Here is a 23,671-nt window from a genome sequence, read left to right as displayed (position 1 = left end):
GGCGCGCCTCCACCCGGTCCGGGGCCCGACCCCTTCCCAGCAGCTTGGCTGCCCTCCCGCGTCCCGTCGGCGGCCCGGTTCTGCGGGGATCCGGTGGGCGGCTCAGACCCCTGGGAAGCGCAGGCGTCGGGAGTGCAGGGGCTTTTATTAACCAAGGAGGAGCGGGTTGGGGAGGGGGGGACAGCGACAGGCGCCCCGTCACTCGGCGTAGGTGGCGTCGTCGTTGCTGTCGTTGTAGGCGGAGGAAGAGAGTTCCTCGCGCGGGGTGCAGGCCGGGCACCGCCGCCGCATGTCGTCCCAGCACGACCTGCAGTACACGGCCGCGCAGTCCGGCGTCGGGCACACGTAGGCCTCGGGCGTCTCGGGAGCCTGGCACACCACGCAGCGCCGGCGCAGCCAGCGGCGCAGGAGCGGGCAGCGGCGGTGCAGGACGTCGGCCAGGTGGTGGCGCTGCCGGGAGCCCGGGGGAGAGAAGGGGTGCGGGGAGCGGGGCCTGGAGGGCAAGGTCGCCAGGCAAATGGACCTAGGGAGCTTCCCTCCCCCGCTCGGTGATGGAGACTGGGGGTGCGGCTTCCACTCCCCCAGCTGGGAGCAGCAACAACCATCACCTGTACCTCCCTGTGAACCACCTGATCTGTTCGCGGGGTGGGCTGAGAAGTGAGTGGGACGCGTAAGACTCTTACCCCTGTGTTCTCCGCTTTACAGGCCAGAAAGGGGAGTCTCGTAAGGGTTATGTGAGTTCCCAAAGGCGCACAGATACTCAACGGCCAGACCTGGCTGCACGCAGCTGCCCTGATTCCAGATTACAAGCCTGCTTCAGAAGGCTCCCCCCTCTCTCCACACTATTACCAGGAATTCTCTAGAGGCCACCTTATCAGCTCAGTCTTTGCTCAAGAAACTGCATGTCAGCGCAGAACTCCTGGCCTTGGCCTTCAGAGCCTTCCACACTCTGGTCCCTTTCCAGCCTCTGCTCTAACTTACCCCCACTTGAACTTTGCGTCCTCTGGCCAGCCCCCCAGACCAGCCCTGGCCCTTGACGTTCCCCTCGGGCTCTGAGACTTCGCACGTTCTGTTCCCCTAGCTTGGGACGAATGCCCTTCTATCTGCCCGTGAGAGTCCAGTTTACTTCCAGACCAGGTCATGGATTCACAGTGTGCTCTGTCTCAGCAGATGCTCGTTTAGCCTCCATGTGTCACGGGGTGGGGGACCTAGGCCCTGGAGGAAAACTTCAGCAAATGTGGTCTCTCGCTTCCAAGAGCTCTGTTAGGGCTGGTGAAATAAGAATGGCTGCCTTTTTTTTTTTTTTTTTAAACAACACGGGTCCTGTACCAAGAAGGGTCACATGACGACAACATGTGCGTGGGAGTTGCTAGGCGCCTGCTCCATGACAGCGAGGCTCCTCTAACCCTTTCAACAACCAGATGGAGAAGTGGTTCACTGCGTCTTGCAGAAGGGAAACACCAAGGCACAGCTTTTAAGTAAACAACGCAGATCCCGGTTGCCATGGTGATGAAGGAACCAGGATTCAAACCCAGGCCCTCTGGCACCAGCACCCCACACCTCACTGCCACTGATCTCTGCACAGGCCTTGCAGATCTGTCCACCCTCTGAGGTCCCTTGAGGACCATGGCCAAGGTCACACAGCTTGATGAGGAAGCGTGGGCTGGAACCCGCTTCGTCTGGCCGTGGGCTCTGTCCTTCCGCCACGTGCCCCTTCATGATGCCTCCCTGACCCCCAGCCCACCTGCCTCCCCACCTCCGGCAGAGGCCCCGAGCTTCTGGTCTGTGACCCCGCAGTAGCATCCGTGGCTTGCCTCGGGTCCCCTGATCCCGGGGAAGCCCCCTTGCTTTCTTCTGGTCAGGCTGTATCAAATCTGATTCCTCTGTTCTGCCTGCTTCCTGATGGCCCACTGAGTGTCTCAGGCTGGCCTGAACGCGGGGGGACGGAGGCAGACTCGGCCCCGACCCCCGGGAGCTGGACGTCCAGGGCCCCTGGTGTGCGCGGGCCGGCCCCCCCGGGGCTGGACGGAGCGGCGGGAGAAGCCCCTCCCGGGGTCCTCAGAACCACAGGAGGCGGCGGTGTGGGGGGGGTGGGCAGCCTGGACTTACGGGAGCCCTCTGCCGCTGCGCCCGGCTCACGATGGCAGCCCTCCTCAGCTTCGTAAAGGCCGCCCTCTTCCTCAGCAGGTCATTGTAGAGGAACAGGACCCGCTTCTTCTCTCGCTGGGGTCAGGGAGGGGGGGTTGTCAGGGGTAGCGACAGCGCGTCCCCTCGTGGCGGGGCCGGTCGGCAGGGTGCGGGCCTGTGAGGTGGGGGCGGCGTACCTTGGGGAAGTAGAAGGCCGCGATGACTCTCCGGAGCCGGTAGCCGAAGGCTTGCAGAAGGCACAGACACAGCAGCAGGCCCACGGGGAGCGCGGCCCTCACGTAGGCCCTGGGGTTCAGGCTCACGGGCTGCGGCAGGCAGCCTGGGGCAGGGCCGGGCCGTCACCCCACCGGGACGTGTCTCTGGCGGCCCTGCTCTCCTCCCGCCTGCCCCTCACCCTGCAAGCTGCACCTGGGACACCGTAGCCACCGGGGTCACGGGGCTATTTGCTCAGCACGGCACGGACAGAGAGAAAGTGTCCATCGTGGGCAGGGTTCTCTGGGGGCGCTGGGACCCTCTGTCCCCAAGGCCCTAGCGTCTATGCTCCTCTGACCCCAGGCCGTCATTTCCCAGCTCTCCAAGCCTCCCCTGCTGTTTCCCGCCCTCATCCCTGCAACCCCAGCATGCCTCTCCCATCTCGCCACCTCTCTGCCTTGGGGAGACCCAGGGCCCCCGCCCTCGCCCCCGAGCCGGCCTCCGGCATGGCTCACGCATGTTGCTGGAGTCCACCGTGGTCTCTGAGGACGTGTTCAGGGCTCCAATGGTTTTCCGAAGAAGCCGGGCCAGCATGGAGTCCCCCCCGACTTTCACCTCCAATTTATGGCTGCCTGAGGCCATGGGGGGGTCAGGAAAGGGTTGCGGTTTAGGGGAGGGGGCAGGATGGGGACTGGATGTTGGGGGGGGGGGTTCAAGGCACAGAAATCCTCTGCAGCGCGGGGCTTTCATCCCTTCACTGAACGCTAACCCCTCCCTGTCGCGGATGTAAAGGGGGCTGAGGCCCCCTCCGTCAGATTGCAGGGCTGAGATTTGACCCTGAGATGGCCAGGGAGGGGTGAGACACAGGAGGAGGTGACAACACTGGATGAGGTCAGGTGGGGTGGCTGCGGGGGTGGGGCGGGGGACTTCCCAGGGGCCGGGCGGGGCTCACTGCGGAAAGAGTACTGTAGGAAGGAGTGATGGCGGATGGTGTTGAAGACGGAGTACAGAGCCCAGTCCAGGCCGCACAGCACCAGCAGCAGCAGCAGGACCGGCAGGGTCTCTGCGAGCTCCCTCACCTGCCCGAGGACAGGAGCGGCAGGCCTGGAGCCCTCCCGGGTGCCCCTGCCCTCCGCCCCACGCGGCCAGTGCCCGCGGTCAGGTCCACGGGCCGCCCCACGGCGCCCTCACCACGTTTCTCATCTCCGAGGCCTGCATGAAGGGACTGCAGGGGAAGATGACGGTTTTCTCCTCGGCTCTGCGGAGCGGCAGCAAAGTCCGCTTGCCCTGGACACAACGTGCACACGGTGACGGACACCAGGGCCCTCCGCCCCCCTGGAGCGCGAGGCCACAGGGTGCACACGGCAGGGCACCCTGGGTCAGGGCTGCGCCCACTCACCAACTTCTTCCTGCGTTCGTCGATCTGGCAAAAGTAGGTGCTGATGTAGATGTTGTCGAAGCGGATGTCCCCGTTATAGCTGTCCACGTAGGAGAAGGACCTGGGCACGGGGACGGTTCCATGTCGTCCTCACCCACCCCCAACCACGGGCTTCCCGGACGCTCGCTCATTCAACGGCCCACCCGGCACGCGCCGAGCGCCGCTTACGTCCTAGGCGGAGACACGGCCCTGCCGCCCGGCAGCCTGCAGCCCAGGGCCAGGCGGGCAGGCACACGAGCGAGAAGACAAGGGGGGTCGTGTACGTGGCCGGGAAGGGAGGCTTCCCGGCCGCGGGTCCGGCAGGGTGGATCTCAAGCAGCGGGAACAGCAGGAGCAAAGGCAGCGGGGCGTGAAGCCCCTCAAGGCTGCAGAACTGCCCGCCATCGTGACGGACTCCCGCTTTCATCTCGGCAGAACCTCTCCTGGAGGTCACTTCAAGCAAAACTCACTTCCCACCTACTTCCCTTCTCCCCACCACACCCTCGAGTAAGGCGGTGTTTTCCGTGTGCCCGAGGCTCCCTCTCCCCTGAGGATGCTCCAAAGTCCCACGTAATGTTTCAGTTTACTAAGGACAAAAAGTTATTGGAGACGTGTTTGAAACTGAGTTACATGACGTAAGCCCTGCAGACTGGAAATCCCGAGTTCCAGTGCTCGTGGTTCGGGACCCGTGGAAACCCTGTTCCTGCCTCTAAGGGACAAAGAGGAGAAATGCAAGGCCAGCCCGCGAGCGCCCCCTTGTGGAGAGACCGAGCGCTGCCGGGCGCGCCTGAACCTGCCCCGCCCGCTCCCCGCTGCCCCTTAGCCGGTGACCTCACCGGGTTGAAAGCCTGGAAGCGGACGCTCTGTGCCTCCTTCCTTCCCTCCTCGAGCCGGCGCGGGACCCGGTGCCCCTCGCCTCTTCCTGCCTCCGTCTCGGGCCAGCTTCCTGCCACGCCCCACTCCCCCCGCCAGGCTCCCTAACCTCTGACCCACCTCGGCCTCCCAGCCTCCGGCCCGCAGGGCTTTCCAGACTCTTCCGGCCATGGCCACTTCAGCCCAGGCCACAAGCCCAGCCTTGCCCTCCGCACCCCACAGATGCCAGGACCCTTGCCCAAGAGAACCAGCTATGGCAGGGGCACACACTCAGCTCCCACCGGGTCCCCAAGCCGGTCCCGAGTGCGGCCTTCGGACGGTCCATGCTTCTTGGGTGCCTCCCTCTCTTGCCTCCCCTAGACCGTGAGCATCTTGAGAGCGGGAAGATGGTTCCTTCATGTCTGTCTCCCCACAGGGCCCTCGGCTCGCTCAGGACCCCTGCCCCTCAGCTGCCCCACAGCCGGGGGGACAATGGAGCAGGAGCCCCTGTGGCCGCCCCTGACGGCCCCTGCCCGTCTCGGGCATGTGAGGGGCGGTGATAGGAGACAGAGGGTCCAGAGGTCACCAGGGAAACAGAGTGAGGCCCAGGACGGCCCAGCTGGACGCCAGGCTGGGTGGGGTTGAGGACTTTGGTCCAAATGTTGGGAAAGTCGCTGCCAACGCGGCAGGCGGGAGAAAATGAAAGCAGAATTGGACGATAAAAATGGACAAAGTCGGAGCCAAGGGGAACGTGAAGGGCAAGAGAAAAATCAACAGTCAAAGCTAAAAGTAAAAAAGTCCGCGCTGGGATGAAGGCCGAAGGAGGCAGATAAATGAAGACGGCCTCCCTTTCAAGGTGTGGGAATGCGGGCCACGTGTCCCTGACCAAAAGCCCGCGTTTCCTCTGACTCTGCGTCACCAGCGGCTGCCGCTGTACCCAAAGGCGACGCGGAAGGCCTGCGGGGGCCCCACCCGAGCCGGCGCGGCGCTCACCGCGTGCAGGACGAGCAGGAAGGTGCAGGACAGCAGCACACGCAGCAGCCCCAGGGTCCACCCCAGCTGGGCCTCCTGGCGGCGGACGAGGTCCCGCAGCTCGGCGCTCACGTGCTCCCAGCTCGTGTTGAGGCCCAGCACCGCCACCTGCTTCTCTTCCTGGGGGGCGCGGAGGCGCACGCGGCCGGATGCAGCCGCCGCGTCCCCCCCCCCCCCCCGCCGCCCACTGGGGGGGCAGCTCTTCCCAGGACCCTCCTGCTGCTCGCCATTCCCCCCACCACCACCCCCGCGACCCCCGCCCTGCTCCCCTGCGCGCGGGAGCTGCCGCCCTCCCCTCTCGCACCTGGCGTCCCAGCACAGACACCTGTCCCCTTGTCCTCTCCCTCCCTCCTGGGCCTCGTCAGGGCTCAGGCCCTGTGTCCTCTCCCTCCTCCCTAGCTCCCCCCACCCCCAGCCCCCAGGCCCCGCCTCCTACCTTGAGGTCAATAGTGGCTGAAAATTCCCCTTCCAGGTCGCGGACAGACCGGTTGAGGGAATCATAGGTCTGCCCGAAGTTGCCCTCCACTGGGATGCGACTGCGGCACCAAACTTCCATCGCTGCCGGCCGGACAGCCAGGACAGCGGCGGTCAGGGGCCGCGCTCCCCCCGCCTCCCCGCTGCGGCCCCTCCCTGCAGCCTGCCTGTCTCTCCGCACCGCACCGAGTCTTTCCCCTCTCCCCTCTCCTCGAGCCCCCTTCCCGGACCGAGGCCTCGTTTCTCCCCCGTTTTTCTTACCTGTTCATAACCGTGCCAACCATGAATAATGACGGCCAACATTTATGAGAAAATTCCCGTGTCAGCCCTGTTACTAGCTTCCCGTGTGTTGCCCCTCAGGCCCTCAGAAACCCCTGACGGGGTAGGTACTCTTATTACCCCTGCCTTTCAGATGAAGAGACGAAACTCGGAGCCTCCTATGCATATAAGCTGGGTCACACCGCCAGTCAGGGGAGGGGGCCGGGCTGCACCCCCCTCCTGTCACTGTGCTGACCCCTGGCAATGCCACAGTGGGGGGGGGGGCGGGCTGGGCGCTGGTGTCCCCCTCCCCTTGCTACTCTGCTGACCCCTGGCTGACCCCTGGCTGACCCCTGGCGATACTGCAGAAGAACTTGAACTTCATGGGCAGGCAGAGCAGGTGGTTGAGCAGCGGGACCCGGACGCGCTCCATGCACCGCTCGTGCTTTCGGTCGAACCAGTGGCGGCAGCTGAGCATGGCCCGGTCCACCACGTCTGTGGGAGGGGGCCAGGGTGCCTGAGGCCCTCGCCCCTCGCCCCCCGGCCCCGGCCCCGGCCCCCGCCCGCACCCCGCGCCCCTCACAGGAACAGCGCAGCCTGGTTTTCAGCTCGTACATCTTCTGTGTGGAGAGACGGCGCCCGGAAGGTGGGGCTCGGTGGGTCCCCACGCCCCGGGCCGTCCCCTCTGGGCTCTCGGCGTCCTCGGGGCTGTAGCCCATCTCGCTGTTCACCTGGGCATCCAGGTCCTCGAAGGCCTTGGACAGGTTCTGAGTCTCGGCTTTCAGTGAAACTTTGCTGCCCTGGGGTCGGAGGGTGAGGAAGGAGAGGTCGCACCGACCCCCCTGCCCCCCCTTCCCCCCCCAAGTTCTGGCTCCGCCCTCGGGCCCTCGGGGGAGTCCTGAGACAGCCCCTCACCCTATGCTCCACTGTCCCACCAGGCACCTCCTCTCTGCCCCCTCCCGGCTCCCCAGGCCCTTGGACTTCACCCTTCACACTAACCTCCCAGGCCACTCTGCCATCTCAATGTCCCCGGTCCCCAGCGTCCCCGCAGTCAGCCGGTCTCCCCAACTCCTCAACCCTCCAACCCCTGCAACCCCAGCGTCGGGTCCGCAGTTCCCTGGGCCCCGAAGCTTCCTGACTCCTCCAGGCCAAGGCCACCGGTTTCCTGACATTCAGGTTCAGCGGCTCAGAGCCCCGCCCACCCAGGTGTTTGGAGATGGGGGGGGCACGTCCCATGACTGGGGGCGGGGGCATTCCTGGCGTTTAGTGCCCAGGGCACATCCTGCCATGTTTGAGGACAGTCTTGCAAAAACTGCCGGGGGTGCCCGGCCGGGAAACAGTCTGGGGGTCGTGGCTCCCAGTGCAGGTGTGGGAGCCCCCTGGGGACAGGGGCCCAGGCCCTGCCGCGCAGGGTGCTGACCAGCAGGCCCTTGAACACGGCGCGCAGTGGGGCGGTGGAGACGCGCCAGGCCGCTCTCGTGTTGTTGATCTGCAATTCCACCGTGCAGCCCAGCGAGGCCACCACCTCGTTGAGATTGCGCCGCAGATTGGCCGCGGGTCCTGGGGGAAGACGCCACAGTGGGTCTCCCTCCGCAGCCGGGCCGCTTTCAGAAGGTCCCCTCAGCTCCTGCTCGGCATACGGGGGCCACCTGCTGGAGCCGTGCAGCGACGGGGCCCAGCAGCCGGTGAGAGGTCACCTCATCAACACCGGCCTGTTTTTCCTGTGTAAACTAGGGAGGCCTGGAGATGTGGAGGGACTCTCTCAGGGGCACGACTCACCCTCATAGATGGCAGCCAAGGCGTACCCCAGCACAAAGAGCCTGCCCTCTTTGCCCAGCATCTTGGGTACCAGCAGGAGGCTGGCACAGCGGATGTGAGGGGAGGTCCCCCAGCCCACGGCCCCCAAGCCTGTCAGGAGAGAGCGGCAGGTGGTGAGGCAGAGTGAAGATGCCCCCTGGCCCACCACCAGGCTTACCGGAGCACCGACCCCCCAGCTTCTTTCTAGAACCACCACCGTACTGCCTTTGCCCCCATTTACACGGACTCTAATAGGCCTTCGAGGCCACTCATTCATTCATTCATTCATTCAACGGCCTTGTACAGAGCTTAGCTGCGGCGGGCTCTGGAAGGGCTTGGAGAGACGAGGGAGGTTGACAAGCCACGGTCACTGACTGACTGTGTGCAGGAGGGTATGTTGGTGTTTGGGAAAGGGGCGAGCCCTTCTCATTTCCAGGCTGGACTCCCACAGGCCCTACGTGCTGAGGGAGCGGGGAAAGCAAGAGAACAAGTCCGGCGACAGTCCCTGGTCCTCACAGCCACCCCAGGACTCCCGTGCCCTGAGCCCTACCGCACTCACCACCTCCGCCCCTGATTTTAGCCCTGAGTCACGGCCCTGCCGGTCCGTGTCCGCGCTTCCGAGCGTCTCCCTATGGTCTCTGCAAGGAGACAGTGAGCTCCTCGGAGCTCGTCATGCAGGGAGACAGACGGCCGGGTGGACAGATGACGACCCTCGAGCGCTCAGTGCACGGGAGGCGCCGCGGGAGCTGAGGGAGCGGGGTTTCTGTGGGGAGGAGGGTGGGGCTGGGAGGGCCGGGCAGAGCAGATGTGTCAGCTGGGGCCGAAGGTGAGTAAGTGTGGTTAGGGGGCAGGACGGCATTCCAGGCCAAAGGAACGCGTGAGCTGGTCGGGGGACCTAGAAGCTTCCCGTGAAACAGTGTTTGCCCCTGACGCCAAAGCGAATCCTAAGTCCCTACACTTCCCCCCGCGTCCCCCGCCCTCGTAGGGACCCCCTTGCCTCTGGCTGGGGCCAACCGGTCCCGACGTCCCCCTGTCACTAGCCTGTCCTCCAGTGCTCACGAGGCAGCCAGAGTGACCTTGTCAACACACAAACCTGATCGTGTTCCTTCTCTGCCTCAAACCACCCGCTGGCTTTCTCCCGTGCTTGGGATCCGACCCAAGCGCCCGTAACGTGGCCTGTGGACCCTCTGACCTGGCCCCCGCCTAGCTTCGGACCTTCACCCACTTCACTGACCCACACAGGCCTGTTGCTGGTCCCAGAATCCGCCAGGCGGCACCGCCTCTGAGCCATGGAACCCCCCCCATACCCCGCCAGGGCCCTGCTCCCCCCTCCCCACCGGGCCGGCTCCCCCAGTCGCACAAGTGTGTCCCGAGCAGCGCCCGCTCCTTGCCACCCGGTGGTCAGTCTGCCTCGTTCCTTCTCACGCAACCTGAGTTCGGTTCAAGGGCAACAGCCCCCGGGGGTGAATGTGGATCTGCGTAGCCCCGTCGTGGTACAACAGGACGCGGGAGGGGGTTTGTTCTGTGGTCTTGGCCTCTGGACAAAGACTCAAACTCAGGATGGTTGTTGACAAGTCGCTGCCCTACATTCCGAAGAGAGCCCCACGGGGCTGCGGGTGTCCTCCCTGGGCGTCCACAAGGGGAAAACTGGTCTCTGGCCCTCTACCAACCAGAATATACAAAGACAAGACCAGAAACCAGAATTTTCTGGAAGGGGAGGGGAGAGGCGCTCCATCTGTGCCAAGTGAAAGACCCCACGGGGCCCCTGCAGAGATGGGGCAGAGGGAGGCGGCCTCCGCTGAACCCCAGCACCTGGAGCACAGAGGGGGAGGAGAGGTGGCCACAGTGCCGGCAGGCCTCCCTCCGGGGGACGTGGGGGACCACGACTTGGGAGCCACGCTTGGTTGTCATCGAGGCAGGGCAAGGACGTGTGCATTTTCTCTGGGACAAGGGGGCATTTTCGGGGGCAGAGAGACCCGAGGGACCCGCACAGAAGAGGCCGGGGGGCAGGAGCTGCAGGCGTCGGCCAAACAGAAGTGCTCTGAGCAGGAACACGGGACCTCCCAGGTCCACACGGAGCCTCCAGAGATGCCCTGAAAGGCCCCTGAAGTGGGACAGCCTGCCAGCCAGGGCAGAGGGCCCCGCACAGCACTGAGGACGGCGAGCTTGAGGCCCTTTCCCTCAAATCCCTTCTGACATCAGAAGAAGCAGAAGAGGAAGGAGGTGGGGAAACAAATACAAGGCAAGCCCCCCCTCCACCGTGGGACCCCCATCCCACAGGGGGTGGGCAGGGGGCGGGGGGAGGGCTGGGGAAGGCGTTGGGGAGGGAGGGGGGAGGGGACTGGAGGTTGGGGGCAGGGAGGTGAAGGAGACAGGGAACAGGGGACTGGGGATTGAGGACAGGGAGCTGGGGGTTGGGGTGGGAGACAGGGGGTGAGGGGGCAAGGGGCAGGGGGCGGAGAGGTGGGGGGGACAGGGGACACGGGACATGGGGCAGGGGACTGGGGGTTGGGGGCAGGGAGGTCAGGGGGCAGGGGACGGGGGGTGGGAGGTGGGGGGCATGGGGATGGGGGCAGGGGGTGGGGGGCGAGGAGGACAGGGGGCACGGGACATGGCGCAGGGGGCAGGAGGCTGGGGACAGGGGTTTGGGGGCAGGGGACTGGGGGTTGGGGACAAGGGGTGAGGGGGGCAGGGGACGGACGGGGCAGGGGTGCAAGTGGGGAAGAGGCTGGAGAATGCAGCAAGGGGACCTTTGGTGTAGACTGGCTCGGACCTTTCAAACCCTAGAAACAGTCACAATGATGTGAGCAGATCTTGTAAACGAGAACAAGCAGCAAGCAAGGGTCCTTGGGAAAGGCCATCAGTGGGGGCTGTGGTCAGAGAAGGAGCCGCTCCCTCTGGCCCCACACAGGTCAGGTGGCTCTGGTCAGAGAACCATGCCTGGAGGCCGGCTGGGGGTCCAGGAATGTCTTCCTCCTCCTTACGGGAGACATGAAGAAGGAATGTTCTGGTCTTGTGACATTGTTGTATAAAGACGAGATGCCTGGATTTGCCGCGGCCAATTCATAACCCGAGGCGGAATGGTCGCCAGGCCCAAGATGGCGGAGACACATACAAAAATGCTCAACATCACTCATCGTCTGGGAAATACAGATCAAAACTACACTGAGATGCACCTCACCCCTGTCAGAATGGCTAACTTGAACAACTCAGGCAACAACAGATGTTGGTGAGGATGCGGAGAAAGAGGATGTCTTTTGCGTTGTTGGTGGGAATGCAAGCTGGTGCAGCCACTCTGGAAAACAGGATGGAGGTTCCTCAAAAAACTAAAACTAGAACTACCCTACGACCCAGCAATTGCACCGCCAGGCATTTCTCCACGGGATACAGGTGTGCTGTTTCGAAGGGACACATGCACCCCCATGTTTACAGCAGCGCTGTCGACAACAGCCAAAGGATGGAAAGAGCCCAAATGTCCATCGATGGATGAGTGGATAAAGAAGATGTGATACACACACACACACACACACACACACACACACACACAATGGAGTATTAGTCGGCAATCAAAAAGAGTGAAATCTTGCCATTTGCAGCTACGTGGATGGAACTGGAGGCTATTATTAGTGAAATTAGCTAAGTGAAATCAGTCAGAGAAAGACAAAAAATCATATGACTTCACTCACAGGAGGACTGTAAGAGCCAAAACAGAGGAACATAAGGGAAGGGAAAGAAAAAGAATATAAAAACAGGGAGGGGGACAAAACAGAAGAGACTCATAAAGATGGAGAACAAACTGAGGGTTGCTGGAGGGGCTGTGGGAGGGGGGATGGGCTAGATGGGGGAGGGGCACTAAGGAATCTACTCCTGAGATCACTGTAGCACCATATGCTAACTAACTTGGAGGTAAATGAAAAAATAAACAATAGAATTAAAAAACAAAGATGGCGGAGAAACCAGGCAAGAGGAACCTGGGTCCTTGGGGGGCTGACCCGGCTGCCGAATTATCCAGACTCCAAACACCACTCGACCTGGAAACCTGTTGTTGCTGAGATAACCAACCTTCTCTGTGGTTACAGCACTTGCAGGTGGGTTTTCTGTTCCTGCAGCCTGGCACCTCTCGACATGAGCCCCCCCACGGCAGTGTCGCCTCCGAGAAGCCTTCCCTGACTACTCAGGCCGGCGCCGCCCCAGCCGCTTTCCCCCCAAGCCCCCAGCTTCCTCTCTTCACGCCCTTGTCACCATCAGAAATGCTCTTACTCAGTGTTCCTTCACTGCCTAACTGTCCCCACCCGAGGCTCGCGGACCTTGTTCACTGCTGAAGCTTCGTGGGGACTCAGTGAGTGCTGACTGACTGAACGAACGAACGAACCAACGGAGGGGCAGGAAACAAGGCCAGAGAGGTCAGAAGAGATGGGTGTGAAATGCATCATGTAACACGGAGTCCTTTCCGGCTGGGAAGGGCCCCTAGACGACAAGACTGGGTCCTCCTCTTCTCCCCGAATCTCCCTGCAAAGCCCCGGGAGGGGGCTGGGGCCACAGGGACACTTGGGGACAGAAGAAACAAGACGGGACTCCCTCCTAGGACTCTCCAGGCCTGTCCCCCCAGCCTCCAAAGCCTCCCTGTCCTCAGCCAGCACTAACCCACCAGGCTGTACAATGTCACCACCTTCTGATCCTCATAGATGTTCATGGGGTTCACCAGGAGCTGAAAGAGACCTACGAGTGCACGGGTCAAGTCGAGGTCAGAAGATGGGTCCCACCCCTGCCCGGGGGGCCCCACACTCACCCATGGCCAGGAGCCCTCCAGTGCCTGCCCCCAGCAGGAAAGCAGTGACCGGAAACTCTCCGGGCTGGCGCTGCAGGAGTCGGCCACAGGGGGCCGGCAGCCCCCAGTTCAGGAGCCTCTGCACGGCTGCGGGGTCAAGTACGTTAGCCCAGCAGGCCAAGAGCCCACTCTTCTGGCTGGGACGCGCTTCATCAGGGTTAGGGGCCTGCGGCGGGGAGAGGCTGGGGGACCTGCAGGAACCTGGGGCCTCCTGGAGGAGGCGGGGGGGCCCTGAGGAAGCAGGGCAGAGGTGAGGGAGAGAAGAGGAGAGGGCATGGCTGGGGGGGGGGCCGCTGGGTGAGAGGGGTGGACGCTGGGGACCCACGGTGGGGGAAGGGGGGGCGGGAGACACTGGACGGATGCCTGGGGGCTGGGAGGCCCTGGGGAAGGGCAGGGTCTCCGGGACTGACTCACTGGTGTGGGGGAGCTTCCTCTGCCCTGTGGCCCCATCCCCATGAGGTGTGATGACCATGAGTCTGCACCCGCTCTCGTCCCACAGATGTCCTCCGCTCTGGCCCCTCCTCTCCGGCCCCTCTGCCGCACCCACAGCCTGTCTGGTCTGTCTCTCGCCCCTCTGCTCTGAGACTTGGGGCAGGAGATTCGAGACCTCCCTCGCCCTCCCCAGTCCTGCAGCTGGGTAAGGTCCTCCAGCACAGGTGTGGTACAGCCTCGGAACCTTAGAATGTGGGGAGGGATTCCGGGAGCCCGGAGGAGCCCCAGAACCCCGTGGGCGTCTCCTGGAAACAGGCACACGTTTGGATCCGGCGGCCATGGCCCCCGTAGGGGCCGAGGAGCCGAGCGTGTCGCGGGCCGTGGTCCGCAGCATGGGGGGTTTCGCCCTGGGCTTGTCCTTGGCCACGGCCTATGGGCTCCTGGAGCTGCTGGTGGAAGAACACAGCCCCTGGGCCTGCCTCGTGGGCACCCTCACTCTGGCCGCCTTCCTCGGCCTCGGCATGGGCTTCTCCCGCCAGGTCCGGGTCACCGTCCTCCTGCTGCTGCCCCAGGCCTTCTCCAGTGAGCGAGGCACCCAGGGGGAGGGGCAGGAGGGATCCTGGGGGAGGGGGAGGCTCGAGGGAAATATTCTGGAGGCTTCCTTGAGAGGCTTGCAGATGCTGCCGCCTGCAAGGCTGGAGTCCTGCTTCTGATGGAGCCGTCTCCCCCAGAGCAGGGCCGGGCCCTGTTGATGGTGGCTGCCTTTGGGCTGGTGCTGCAAGGGCCTTGTGCCAACACCCTGCACAACTTCACTCAGGCCAGCAAGGCCGTGGCCTGCGGGGCAGAGCTGGCCCTGAACCAGACCGCCGAAGCGCTGGAACGGGCCAAGCGGCCCCTCGTCAGTAAGGCCCCCCGCGGCCCCTCGTCTTGCGTCTCTGGCTCCGCTCCTCTCCGCTGGGGCCCTGACTTCCGGGCGCCCAGTTAGACCCCTGACCTCACTCACTGGGCGACTCCACCCGGATTCGGATTCCCAGACCCGCCTCCTGCCCACTCCCTACCAGGGGCCGGTGGTGAGGGCCGCCCCACAGTGCCCCCGCCCCTCCTCTCAGGTGCCCTGAACAAGATTAAGGCCATTGCCCAGAAGGCCAAAGAGGTGGCTGACCGGGTTCGCAAGTTCTTTCGGTCGATCATGGACGGCGTGAAGCACGTAGGTCAGCACATTCGCGTGTCTGTTTGGGGGGCGGGGGTCAAAACGCACCCTGTCTCTTCACCCCTGCCCCCGCCCGGGGCCTTTCGGGCCCCTCCCTGACTAGTCCCCAGTGGGTACAGCACAGCCGGGCCCCTGACCACAGGCGTCTCCTGCTCCGGGGGCTGTCCCGGAGCCCCCCGGCCCCCTGGGGGGACGCTGCAGCCGCCCCCCCCCCCCACCGGCTCCCGCCAGCCGCGTGCCAGCCCCGCAGCCGTCCCCAGCCAGGGCACTGCGGAACGTGTGGTACTGGCTCCTTCACATCGGGGACGTGTGCAACGCCGAGCTGGGCAACCCTTACGTGAAGTGCGCGCGGGTCTTCGACGGCGCCAAGGACAGCTGCATGAGGACCATACCGCGAGCCTATCACCTGTGCTTCGTGCTGACGCCCTTCAAGCTGGTGCTGTGTGGACTGGCCAGCGGTGAGAGAGAGCCCGGGCTTGCCGCCGGGGGAGGCGGGGGGGGGGGGGCGGGAGGAGCCAGAGGGGACCAGCCTGGAGGTCAGTAGGAAAGGTGGGAAGCCAGAGGCCTCTGTGCACAGTAGGTCCCCGAGGGGGAGGGGCCACGCGTCTTCCCCCCCCCCCCCCCACTCAGTCTCCGGGTCTCAGTGGTCCAGGTGTTCTGCATCATCCCCGAGTACATCCAGCCCTTCTTGCGCAAGACCATTGGCCCCCGTGAGTGTCCCCCCGCCCCCGGCCGCCCCAGGGGGTGCTCCTGGGGCAGTCCCCTCCTTGCTGGGGCCCGCTCCTGGCCCAGAATGAGAACGCAGGGGCCGGAAGGAAAGGACCCCAGGAAGTTACCCAGGAAAGGGAGGCCCAGCAAGAGGGAGGGGCACCAGCCCAAGCTGGACGTCAGAGCAGGACCCGGGAGAGGATCAGGGCCACCCCCACCCCCACGCCAGGGCATCGGGTGGCACTGGAGTCAGGCTGCCACGGGGACAGCACGGACTGCGGAGGCCCCTCCCCAGTCCACACTGGGTCCCGGCTCGAGGGCCCGGCTGGCCCGCGAGCCATGCCAGGCCCTGGGCTCCTGACTCCTGGCTCACGGCCCTGCGGCACCTGCCGGCCCCAGCTGTGAGCCACTTGATTAACCGGGTGCGTCAGGAGTTTGAGTTCAACGTCACGGCCACCCACCACTTCTCTGTGGATCTCAACGCCTCCCGGAGCCTGTCCCAGGTGGCCCTGGACCTGCAGGAAGCCGTCGGCGTGAAGCTGCACCGCGTCCGAGAGGCCCTGGCCCTGATGGGCTACACCGCGCCCCTGCTGCTCCCGCTGCTCTACCTCCAGTGAGGGGCTGGGGGGCTCCGGTGGCCGGGGCTCGGCTCGTCCGGCGGCCTGGAGGGGGGCCGGGGTTGGGGGGGCCGCGGTGCGGGGCGGGAGGGCGGCGCCCAGCGGAGTCTGGGCTGGGGTGCTGAGGGGCCTCGCGGACACTCCCCCAGAGCCCTGTGTTACCGGTACCGTTACCTGAACTGGCTCGGTTTCGACAACATCTATGTTACCGGCCGATTTCTGCTCATGGAAGACGTGCGCTCCAGGGCGGGCCTGCCCACGGTGCTGCCGCTCAGTGCCCACGAGGCCCGACACTACATCCGGCCCGGTGAGGGCCCCGGGATCTGCAGACGGGGACACCGAGCCGGCCCGACCCTAAGCCCCACACACGGCACTGCGTCCTGACATCCGGACAGAGGGCAGGGGTGGGGAGTGGACACCAGCCGAGGGAAGGGAGGCTTTGGGGGTGAGGCCAGAAGTGCGGATGTGCTGATATGGAGATGCCGCCCGGGAGGAATGGGCCAGGGACCCCCAGGAGGGCGGGTTCCTGAAGACTTGGAAGGGCCCAGGCCCGAAGCTAAGCTCCTACGTCACAGCCCCCGCCACGCCCCCCCACCGCCACTTCCAGCCCTGGCCCAGGGGTCCCCACAGCTTCTACACCTTCCAGATCAACCAACGGGCCCGCTCGGTGGGGGCAGGAGCCCTCCCCAGGAGGGAGCTCTCTCCCCCCAGGGCCAGAGTCTGGGGGTGAGGGGACAGGTGGCTGGGAGTCTGGGACTGAGGGGACGGGGGGCTGGGAGTCCGGGGGTGAGGGGACGGGGGGCTGGGAGTCCGGGGGTGAGGGGACGGGGGGCTGGGAGTCCGGGGCTGAGGGGACGGGGGGCTGGGAGTCCGGGACTGAGGGACGGGCGGCTGGAGTCCCGTGGTGAGGGGACGCGGTGGCACCCTCCTGCCCGCCCTCCCACCCAGGTTCCATCTTCCTGTCCCGGTGGGAGCGGGTGTTCTATATCCTGGCAGTCTTCGACCTGGCCCGGTACCTCCTCCTCGTGCTCCTCCTGGTGTTCCTGGACTACTCCGTCTTCTGGGTGCTGGACCTGGCTCGGCACCAGCTGCAGGGGGAGATCGTGGCCCGCAGTGAGTGCCTGAGCCTCCCCTGCCCCCCTGGCCGACATCCTCCCGTCCCCCCCGGCCCCAGGGGACGATGCCCCGAAGTCCCCAAGTCACTGTGACTCATCAGCCCCTGGCTTCGCCCCTCTTCCAACTCTGTCCTCTGCCCGGTGACCCCTGTGTCGCGTTCGTGGTTATACCGTAACAGAGTAGTTAGCAACACCGGGTCCGGACTCACACTGGCCTGGGCTCCGCCATCCCAGCTCTGCCCTCCGCGAGGTGCTGACCTCAGGCCTCGCAGAGCCGGGGCACGGCAGCCCCTCGGGGGTACGTGACCCCACGTGTGTCGGGGTCGGGTGGGCCGCTGACTGAGAGCACGCTGTAAACCACAGAATATAATTAATCTGATCCTGCGTCTGCCAGAGGTCCAACGGAGAAAATAAAAACAACAAAAAAGCCCCAAACGATCAATAGAGCACTCAGCCCCGTGGCTGCAACAGTTAGCACTTAGCAAACGCTTTACGACGAACGCTTCTGGAGAGCGGAGAGTCGTGGGGGCCGGGGAGGGACTCGGTGACCATCCAGGCCGTCTCACGTGGGGGAGCAGGGCAGTTCGGGGCCCTGGAGCCAGTCCTCCTCGGTGCTCGGGGCTGAGGTTAGGCCCAGTGCCGCCAGAGGCCCCTGGCTGGGGGCAGGAGGCCTGTCTGCTGCCCCCCCCCCCCCCCCAGCACACGTGGCCTTTCCCGCACGGGAGAGAGGGGGCAGGGACACGGCCCCGCGGGCCCTCACAGGGCACCTCTGTGCCAGGCCCCGTGGCAGTGTCCATAACCGTGGAGGGTCCCGGCTACGCCGGGAAGATCTATCGTGACCTGGTGTCAGCGTTTGACGTCCTGCAGCAGAGCAACATCAGCGTCTTGTCCCCGCGCTGCGTCCTGCGCCCCTCGGAGCCTGACGCCACGGGTTACGTCGTCATCGGTATCGACCACACCCGGGGGGGGGGGGGGGGAGGTGTGTGCCCCCGGGCGGGGAGGGGGAGCAGACAGCATTCGGGGCACGAGGGGCACCCCGTGCCCAGGGACAGCAGCTCAGCGGGACTGCGTGCCCCCAGGCATCATGTACGGCCTGTGCTTCTTCGTCACGCTGTGTGGCAACTACGTCAGCAGGCTGCGGCGGGTCATATGTGCCTGGTACTACCCGTCCCGGGAGCAGGTGAGGGGCCCGCAGCCGCCGCCGCCCCCGCCCCGCGCGCCAAGTGCGCGCTGTCTGTCTCGGCGGGGGGAGCTTCGAGTCCTTCCGCAGCCCCAGCCCTCTCTCCTCCGGCTGAACCCCCACAGCGCCTCACCTGGACTGTTGGCCTCTGGGCCCAGATGGGGCCGAGGGACGGGGCGTCCTTGGGCAGGGCTCTCTGAGGCCGAGCTTGTCTCCGGAGTTTCGTCAACGACGGGGGGGCCGTGTTGGGGGGTGAATGGCCGCCGGCCACCTGCTCACTCATTTGCGAACCATTTATTGGGCATCTAGCGTAGGCCAGTCACCGTGCTGCCCCACGGTCGCCAAGATGCAGTCTGGAGCTCCCAGTCTCAAGGCAGGCCGGCCGCGAACAAGATGTTACACTTAAAAGTGTTTTTAGGGGTGTCTGGCTGGCTGTCCGGGAGCCTGCGACTCTTGAACTCGGGGAGTGAGTTCGAGCCCCGTGATCTCACGGTTCGGGAGTTTGAGCCCTGCATCAGGCTCTCTCCTGTCAGCAGTGAACCTGCTTTGGATTCCCCTGTCTCCCTGTCTCTGCCCCTCCCCTGCTTGTGCTCTCTCGCTCTCTCTCAAAAATAAAAATTAAAACCATTGGGGCACCTGGGTGGCTCAGTCGGTTAAGTGTCAGACTCTTGGTTTTCAGCTCAGGTCGTGATTTCGTGGTTTGTGGATTTGAGCCCCACATCGGGCTCTGTGCTGACAGCTCAGAGCCTGCTTGGGATTCTCTCTCCCCCTCTCTCTGCCCCTCCCCAGACTGCGCTCTGTCTCTCTCAAAATAAATAAATAAAAACTTTAAAAAATTTTTTAAAAATAAAAAAAATCTCCTTAAAAAACATTTAAAAATTAAAACAAAGAAAATCTTTTTAAAATTTTTTTAAATTTTCTTTAATTTTTTTAATTTATTTTTTTATTTTTGAGAGAGACAGAGACAGAATGAGAGTGCGTTAGGGGCAGAGAGAGAGGGAGACACGGAATCCGAAGCCGGCTCCAGGCTCCGAGCGGTCAGCACAGAGCCCGACACTGGGCTCGAACCCACGAGCTGTGAGATCATGACCGGAGCCGAAGTCAGTCGCCCAACTGACTGAGCCACCCAGGCGGCCCCCCAAAAAGAAAATGTTTTAAAAAAGAGAGAGAATGTTTTATTAGGGAATGACTGAATTTATCAGTGGTATGAAAACCCAGAGGAGAGAGTAGGAAACTGCTCCCGGGATGTGCAGAGGCTCCCAAAGGAAGAGGCCAAACCTAGAGGGATAGGAGCTGGACAGCGGGCAGATGGCATTCCCGGCACATGAAACAGGCTCAGGGAGCTCCCACCCCGGTCTGCCCTCCACCAGGAGAGGATCTCCTACCTGTACAACGTACTTCTGAGCCGCCGAACCAGTCTGTCGGCTGCCTTGCACCGAGCAGTGAGGCGGCGGGCGGCCGACCTGGGCCACACGAGTGTCCTGCGGATGCTGGCCAGTCGGTGAGCCCACTGTCCTTCCTTCCAGGGGCGGGGCAAGAGGGGACAGAAAAAGAGCCAGAGCTCAGAACGGATCACAGTCTTTCCCGGGCGTCCAGAGGTTTGGTTGAAGAGGGTGCCCGTTCCGCGCCATCCGTGCAGAGACGAGAATTCGGGCTGAGAATTCTGGCCGGGGGGAGGGGGGTGGCCTGAAGGGAGGAGGAGGGCGGGACACAGAGGCCGTGGCTACGGTCAGAGGGATGGAGGTCAGGCTGCGGGCAGGCCTACCCTCGTAGGAGGGAGGCTGTGCGTGTGGGGCCACCCGCTCAGTGTCTGGGACCCCCCCCCCAGATGCTCCTGTCTGGCTCCGGTGGTCGCCCACTTCTGGCAGGAGCAGGGTTACTGCCTGGGCTGTGGGCAGGGCTACGACCAGGAGGACACGGAGACCTTTGTGTCCTGCGCTACCCCGGGCTGCCCAGGTAAGAGTCCTGGGGTGCAAGCGTCTCCCTGCTGGGGCTCACCACGGCCGTGGGACGAGCGACAATCCCCTGTGGTCCTTCCCTCGTGGACCCTTCCTGGAACTGCCCTCTCGAGCCGCCCCCCCGTCATTACCACGCGTGTTCTCGTGGACGGAAAACCACGGGGAGCCCGCTGTCTCTCCTGCCTTGACTCTCCTGGTGGTAACGGAATTTATGGAATTTATGCCAGAGTGGCACTGTAGCCATTCCCCCCACACACACACGGGCACCATGCCAAGGACCCTCCCCCCTCCCCCCAGGCTGGAGGCTGGGGGCTCGGGTGGGGGGAGGGGCTCCCACTCACCTCCTTCCCTCCCCCCCTTTCCCAGGTCTCTTCTGCTCCACCTGCTTTCGTCTCCTGGACAACGCCTGCTCCGTGTGTGCATCTCCCCTGTCCCACCAGGGGGACCTGGACCCCGAGCTGTGAGTCTCCAGCGAGACGGGGTGGCCGGAGTCTGTGGGGGCGGGGGGGGGGGGCACCACCCTCCCCCGGAACCTCTGTGGGCCGTGACGGGAGGCTTCTCCAGGGACTCCAGTGACGAGGAGGGCCCCCGGCGATGGCTGGCCGCAGCCCGGAGACAGGACCCCGAGCAGGAGTGGTTACTGAGGCAACAGCTGCAGGAAGCGCTGGGCAGGACCCTCCCTTCGGGGTCCAGCCCTGAGATCAGGTGAGGGGCGAGCCGGGGGCACGGGGCCTGGGAGGCCTGGGCCTGTCCTGTCACATCTGCAAGGGCTTCTCCGGTGCCGGCCCTCTGCTGGAGCTGGAGGCAGAGGTGAGGGGAGAGGGCAGGGAGGGAAGGAGGTTTGCCCCGTGCCCGTTCTGTGGCAGCGGCGTGCCCTGGAGGAGTCCGCCAAACTGGGGGAGGGCAGCCCTGAGGGGCCCCAGCTCAGGAGGGGCTCAGGGCAGGGCAGACAGCGGACAGCAGGACGGCAGGACGGCTTTGGGATGGGGTCGTATTAATGAAGGCTGCAGGGGAGAGGTGAAAAAGAGGTCGGCTGGGGCCCCCCGGGGGTCTGCTAGGCTGACTGGTGGGGAGGATAGCATTCCAGGGGAGGCCGGGGTGAGCTGTTTCGGGGAGGGAGGCAGGGCCGGAGCGGGGCTGTGTGTGTCTGTCGGGTGAAGTCAGAGGCCGCGGCGGGGAGATGAGCTGGGAAGTCAAGGGTGGAGAGCTGGCTGACACGTTCATAGTTGTCCTTTAAGACAATAAGCTAAGAAGGCAGGGAGAAGTTGGTGTGGCCTCAGGACGGAGGTGCTGAGGGTGGCAGGGGTTTGTGCTCGGGGCCGGTGGTGCTGGCGGTCGAACAGGTCGTGGGGGAAGAAGAATGGCTCGGTTTGAGAACTTTGGGGTATCTGGAGGGAGGCCAGCTGGAGACGCCCAGGGGCCAGCGAGAAAAGGCCTGGGCTGTGGGCCTGTGGCGCCAGGGTTGACTTTCCGGCTGCGGCAGAGGCGGGTGAGGGCGGGGCAGGGGCTCAGGGGCTCAGACACAAACCAAGCAGGGGAGAGGCTGGAGGACACAGAGGGCCAAGCACAATAATTGCATGAGATGGGTGAGGAGGAGGAGGCCGAAGCCTGGCCAGTGGATCTGGTGGCCGACAGGTCACCGCCGTGGCCGCTTGTGGGAACATTTTCTGTGGTCCCGGGAAAGCCAGACCATAATGAGCCGAAGGGTGATAGGTAGACAAGACTCTGAAACACAGGGTACGTGGCTCTGTATCACAACTGCGAGAAGCTTGATCATTTTAAATATAACTGCTCTAGTTAAACAAGGGAAGCCGGATGCCGAAGAGGGGGGCAGTCCTCACACAGCAGGGGTAGGGCTTGCCGGGCCAACGCTGAAGATTTTCTTTCCCCGAGGATGGGGGGGCTGGGCCTTTAGGAGGAGAAAGAGGGGGCACCGGAGAAGTGGGGTGTAGGCCAGGTGGATCGGGCGGCCTCGGTCGGGGCGGAGGCGCACCTGTGGCAGGAGGGGGACGGGCGTGTTCCTCTGAGCAGGGCTGGCTGGTGGGAAGGGGGGGGGGGGGTCAGATGTAAGGGAGCCCTGCTGAGACAGCATGTAAGGGGCTGGGAGCAGAATAAAGGTTCCAAGGAGCGGGTACCAGAGGTCAAAACACCTGCCTTGGGAGTGTGCAGAGGCTGGCTGGGAGGGTAAGGGATTTCCAGGTGGCGTAAAAGGCCCAGATGATGCTGAAAATCACAGCCTATAATGACGGACTCCAGTATGTTTGGTTATGTGGTTTTCTCTGGGAAAAGTGGTCCCACGGACAGGATTTGAACAGGGTTGAAGGCTTTTTCTGGGTGGGGAAGAGGACAAGACGAGGAGAGAGCTGGGGTGTCTTCAGTAAGAGTGCTACTACCGGCCTTGGGGCAGAGAAGGGGCTGATGCCAGGGGGACATCCGGGGTCTATGTGTCCGTCAGGTGTTAAGGAGCAGGGTTAGTGGCCGGGAGGGACACAGAGAATGGGTCATGGCCAGGGAGGAATTCTGGGATGAATCCAGAGGGCAGCCAAAGTTCGGGGGTGTCCCAGTGGAGGCAGAGGCAAAGGTCTTTATGGCCGTGGAGGTCAGAGGTCAAGGACTGAAATGCCAGAGAGGTGGGTGAGTCCCCAGCGAGGAGGCTGGGGGCCACACAAGCAGCTAGAAGCTGGTACAGGCAGCCTGGGTGGGGTGGGGAGGGTGACTGGGGAGACAGTGGCAGCCCCTGTCGGTGGCGGGGGGGGGGGGAAGGGGGGGAGAGCAGGTGCCACCAGAGGCCGGGGTGCAGCGGCCGGGTGCCAGCAGGGTTTGGGAAAGACAGGCAGTCTCCTCCACCCGGGAGGGCTGCGTAAGGAAAGGGTGCGGTGGGCACAGGCTGGCACAAATGGGGCAGGGGGAGCAGTGATGAGCTGGGGGTGGGGGGAGTGAAGCTTTGGTTTCAGAGGTTCCCGAGGGGCTCACTGCAGTTAAGAGCTGGGTCGTGGGAACGGGGAAGCCACGAGTGCGTGGGTACAGCGCCGAGGTCACTACCGGTTCTGCCCTAACTGGCCATGCGACCTTGGCAAGGGACTGCCCACTGGCCCGTGAGCGCCAGCCTAAAACGGGGACCTGCCTGCCGGCGTCTGGAGGAGCAGCAGGAGTAAATACTGAACCACAGGGCGGGGACGCACCTGTGGAAACAGCACTGGTGACCAAGCTGCTCCCCCGCTCTCCTCGCTAGTGACCTGGACGAGGAGAAGGGGCCCCCGCAGAGGACTCAGAGGACCAAGGACACAGATGCATGGGCCCCACCTGAGAGGATTCCCACACCCCCTGGGCCCGAGGGCGCCCAGAGCGGCCCTTGTCCGGCTTCAGAACCCCGGCCCCTCCGTCTCTCACCTCCCTCCCCTCCTGATGCCTCCTACCTAACTCCCAAATAAAGGACCCGAAGGCAGACACGAG

At 64.1% G+C, this 23,671-nt stretch overlaps 2 protein-coding genes across 8 annotated transcripts; one reads left to right on the top strand and one right to left on the bottom strand.

Annotated features, from left to right (window-relative positions):
* Positions 1 to 126: 126 nt before the first annotated feature.
* On the bottom strand, positions 127 to 13,878 carry DCST1 (DC-STAMP domain containing 1). 7 transcript variants are annotated; one of them, XM_053908743.1, is made up of 16 exons: positions 13,413 to 13,878; positions 12,960 to 13,085; positions 12,815 to 12,889; positions 8,153 to 8,281; positions 7,794 to 7,933; positions 6,957 to 7,173; positions 6,725 to 6,868; positions 6,078 to 6,199; positions 5,604 to 5,761; positions 3,740 to 3,839; positions 3,532 to 3,627; positions 3,293 to 3,419; positions 2,856 to 2,972; positions 2,325 to 2,467; positions 2,110 to 2,223; positions 127 to 450 (listed from the first exon to the last, which is right to left on the bottom strand). In XM_053908743.1, exons 1-16 carry the CDS (start codon positions 13,822 to 13,824, stop codon positions 199 to 201), a joined length of 2,472 nt encoding a protein of 823 aa, XP_053764718.1. In that variant the 5' UTR covers positions 13,825 to 13,878; the 3' UTR covers positions 127 to 198. The 7 variants fall into 7 exon arrangements, with proteins under 7 accessions (XP_053764718.1, XP_053764715.1, XP_053764716.1 ...); XM_053908740.1 differs by having other exon boundaries at positions 12,960 to 13,878; XM_053908741.1 differs by having other exon boundaries at positions 3,535 to 3,627; positions 12,960 to 13,878.
* On the top strand, positions 13,863 to 23,665 carry DCST2 (DC-STAMP domain containing 2). The gene is made up of 15 exons (XM_053908756.1): positions 13,863 to 14,012; positions 14,167 to 14,332; positions 14,540 to 14,641; positions 14,901 to 15,098; positions 15,285 to 15,350; positions 15,748 to 15,961; positions 16,115 to 16,272; positions 16,914 to 17,078; positions 17,859 to 18,026; positions 18,160 to 18,260; positions 19,631 to 19,761; positions 20,089 to 20,216; positions 20,585 to 20,678; positions 20,783 to 20,923; positions 23,451 to 23,665. The coding sequence occupies exons 1-15, from the start codon at positions 13,863 to 13,865 to the stop codon at positions 23,647 to 23,649; spliced, it is 2,181 nt and encodes a 726-aa protein (XP_053764731.1). The 3' UTR covers positions 23,650 to 23,665.
* The last annotated feature ends 6 nt before the right edge of the window (positions 23,666 to 23,671 follow it).

This window comes from Panthera pardus, unplaced genomic scaffold, assembly GCF_024362965.1.
Source record: "Panthera pardus isolate Hobbes unplaced genomic scaffold, ASM2436296v1 HiC_scaffold_21, whole genome shotgun sequence".
Taxonomy (NCBI): Eukaryota; Metazoa; Chordata; class Mammalia; order Carnivora; family Felidae; genus Panthera; species Panthera pardus.
Note: the sequence above shows the minus strand (reverse complement) of the source record. Positions and strands in the feature narration are given on the sequence as shown.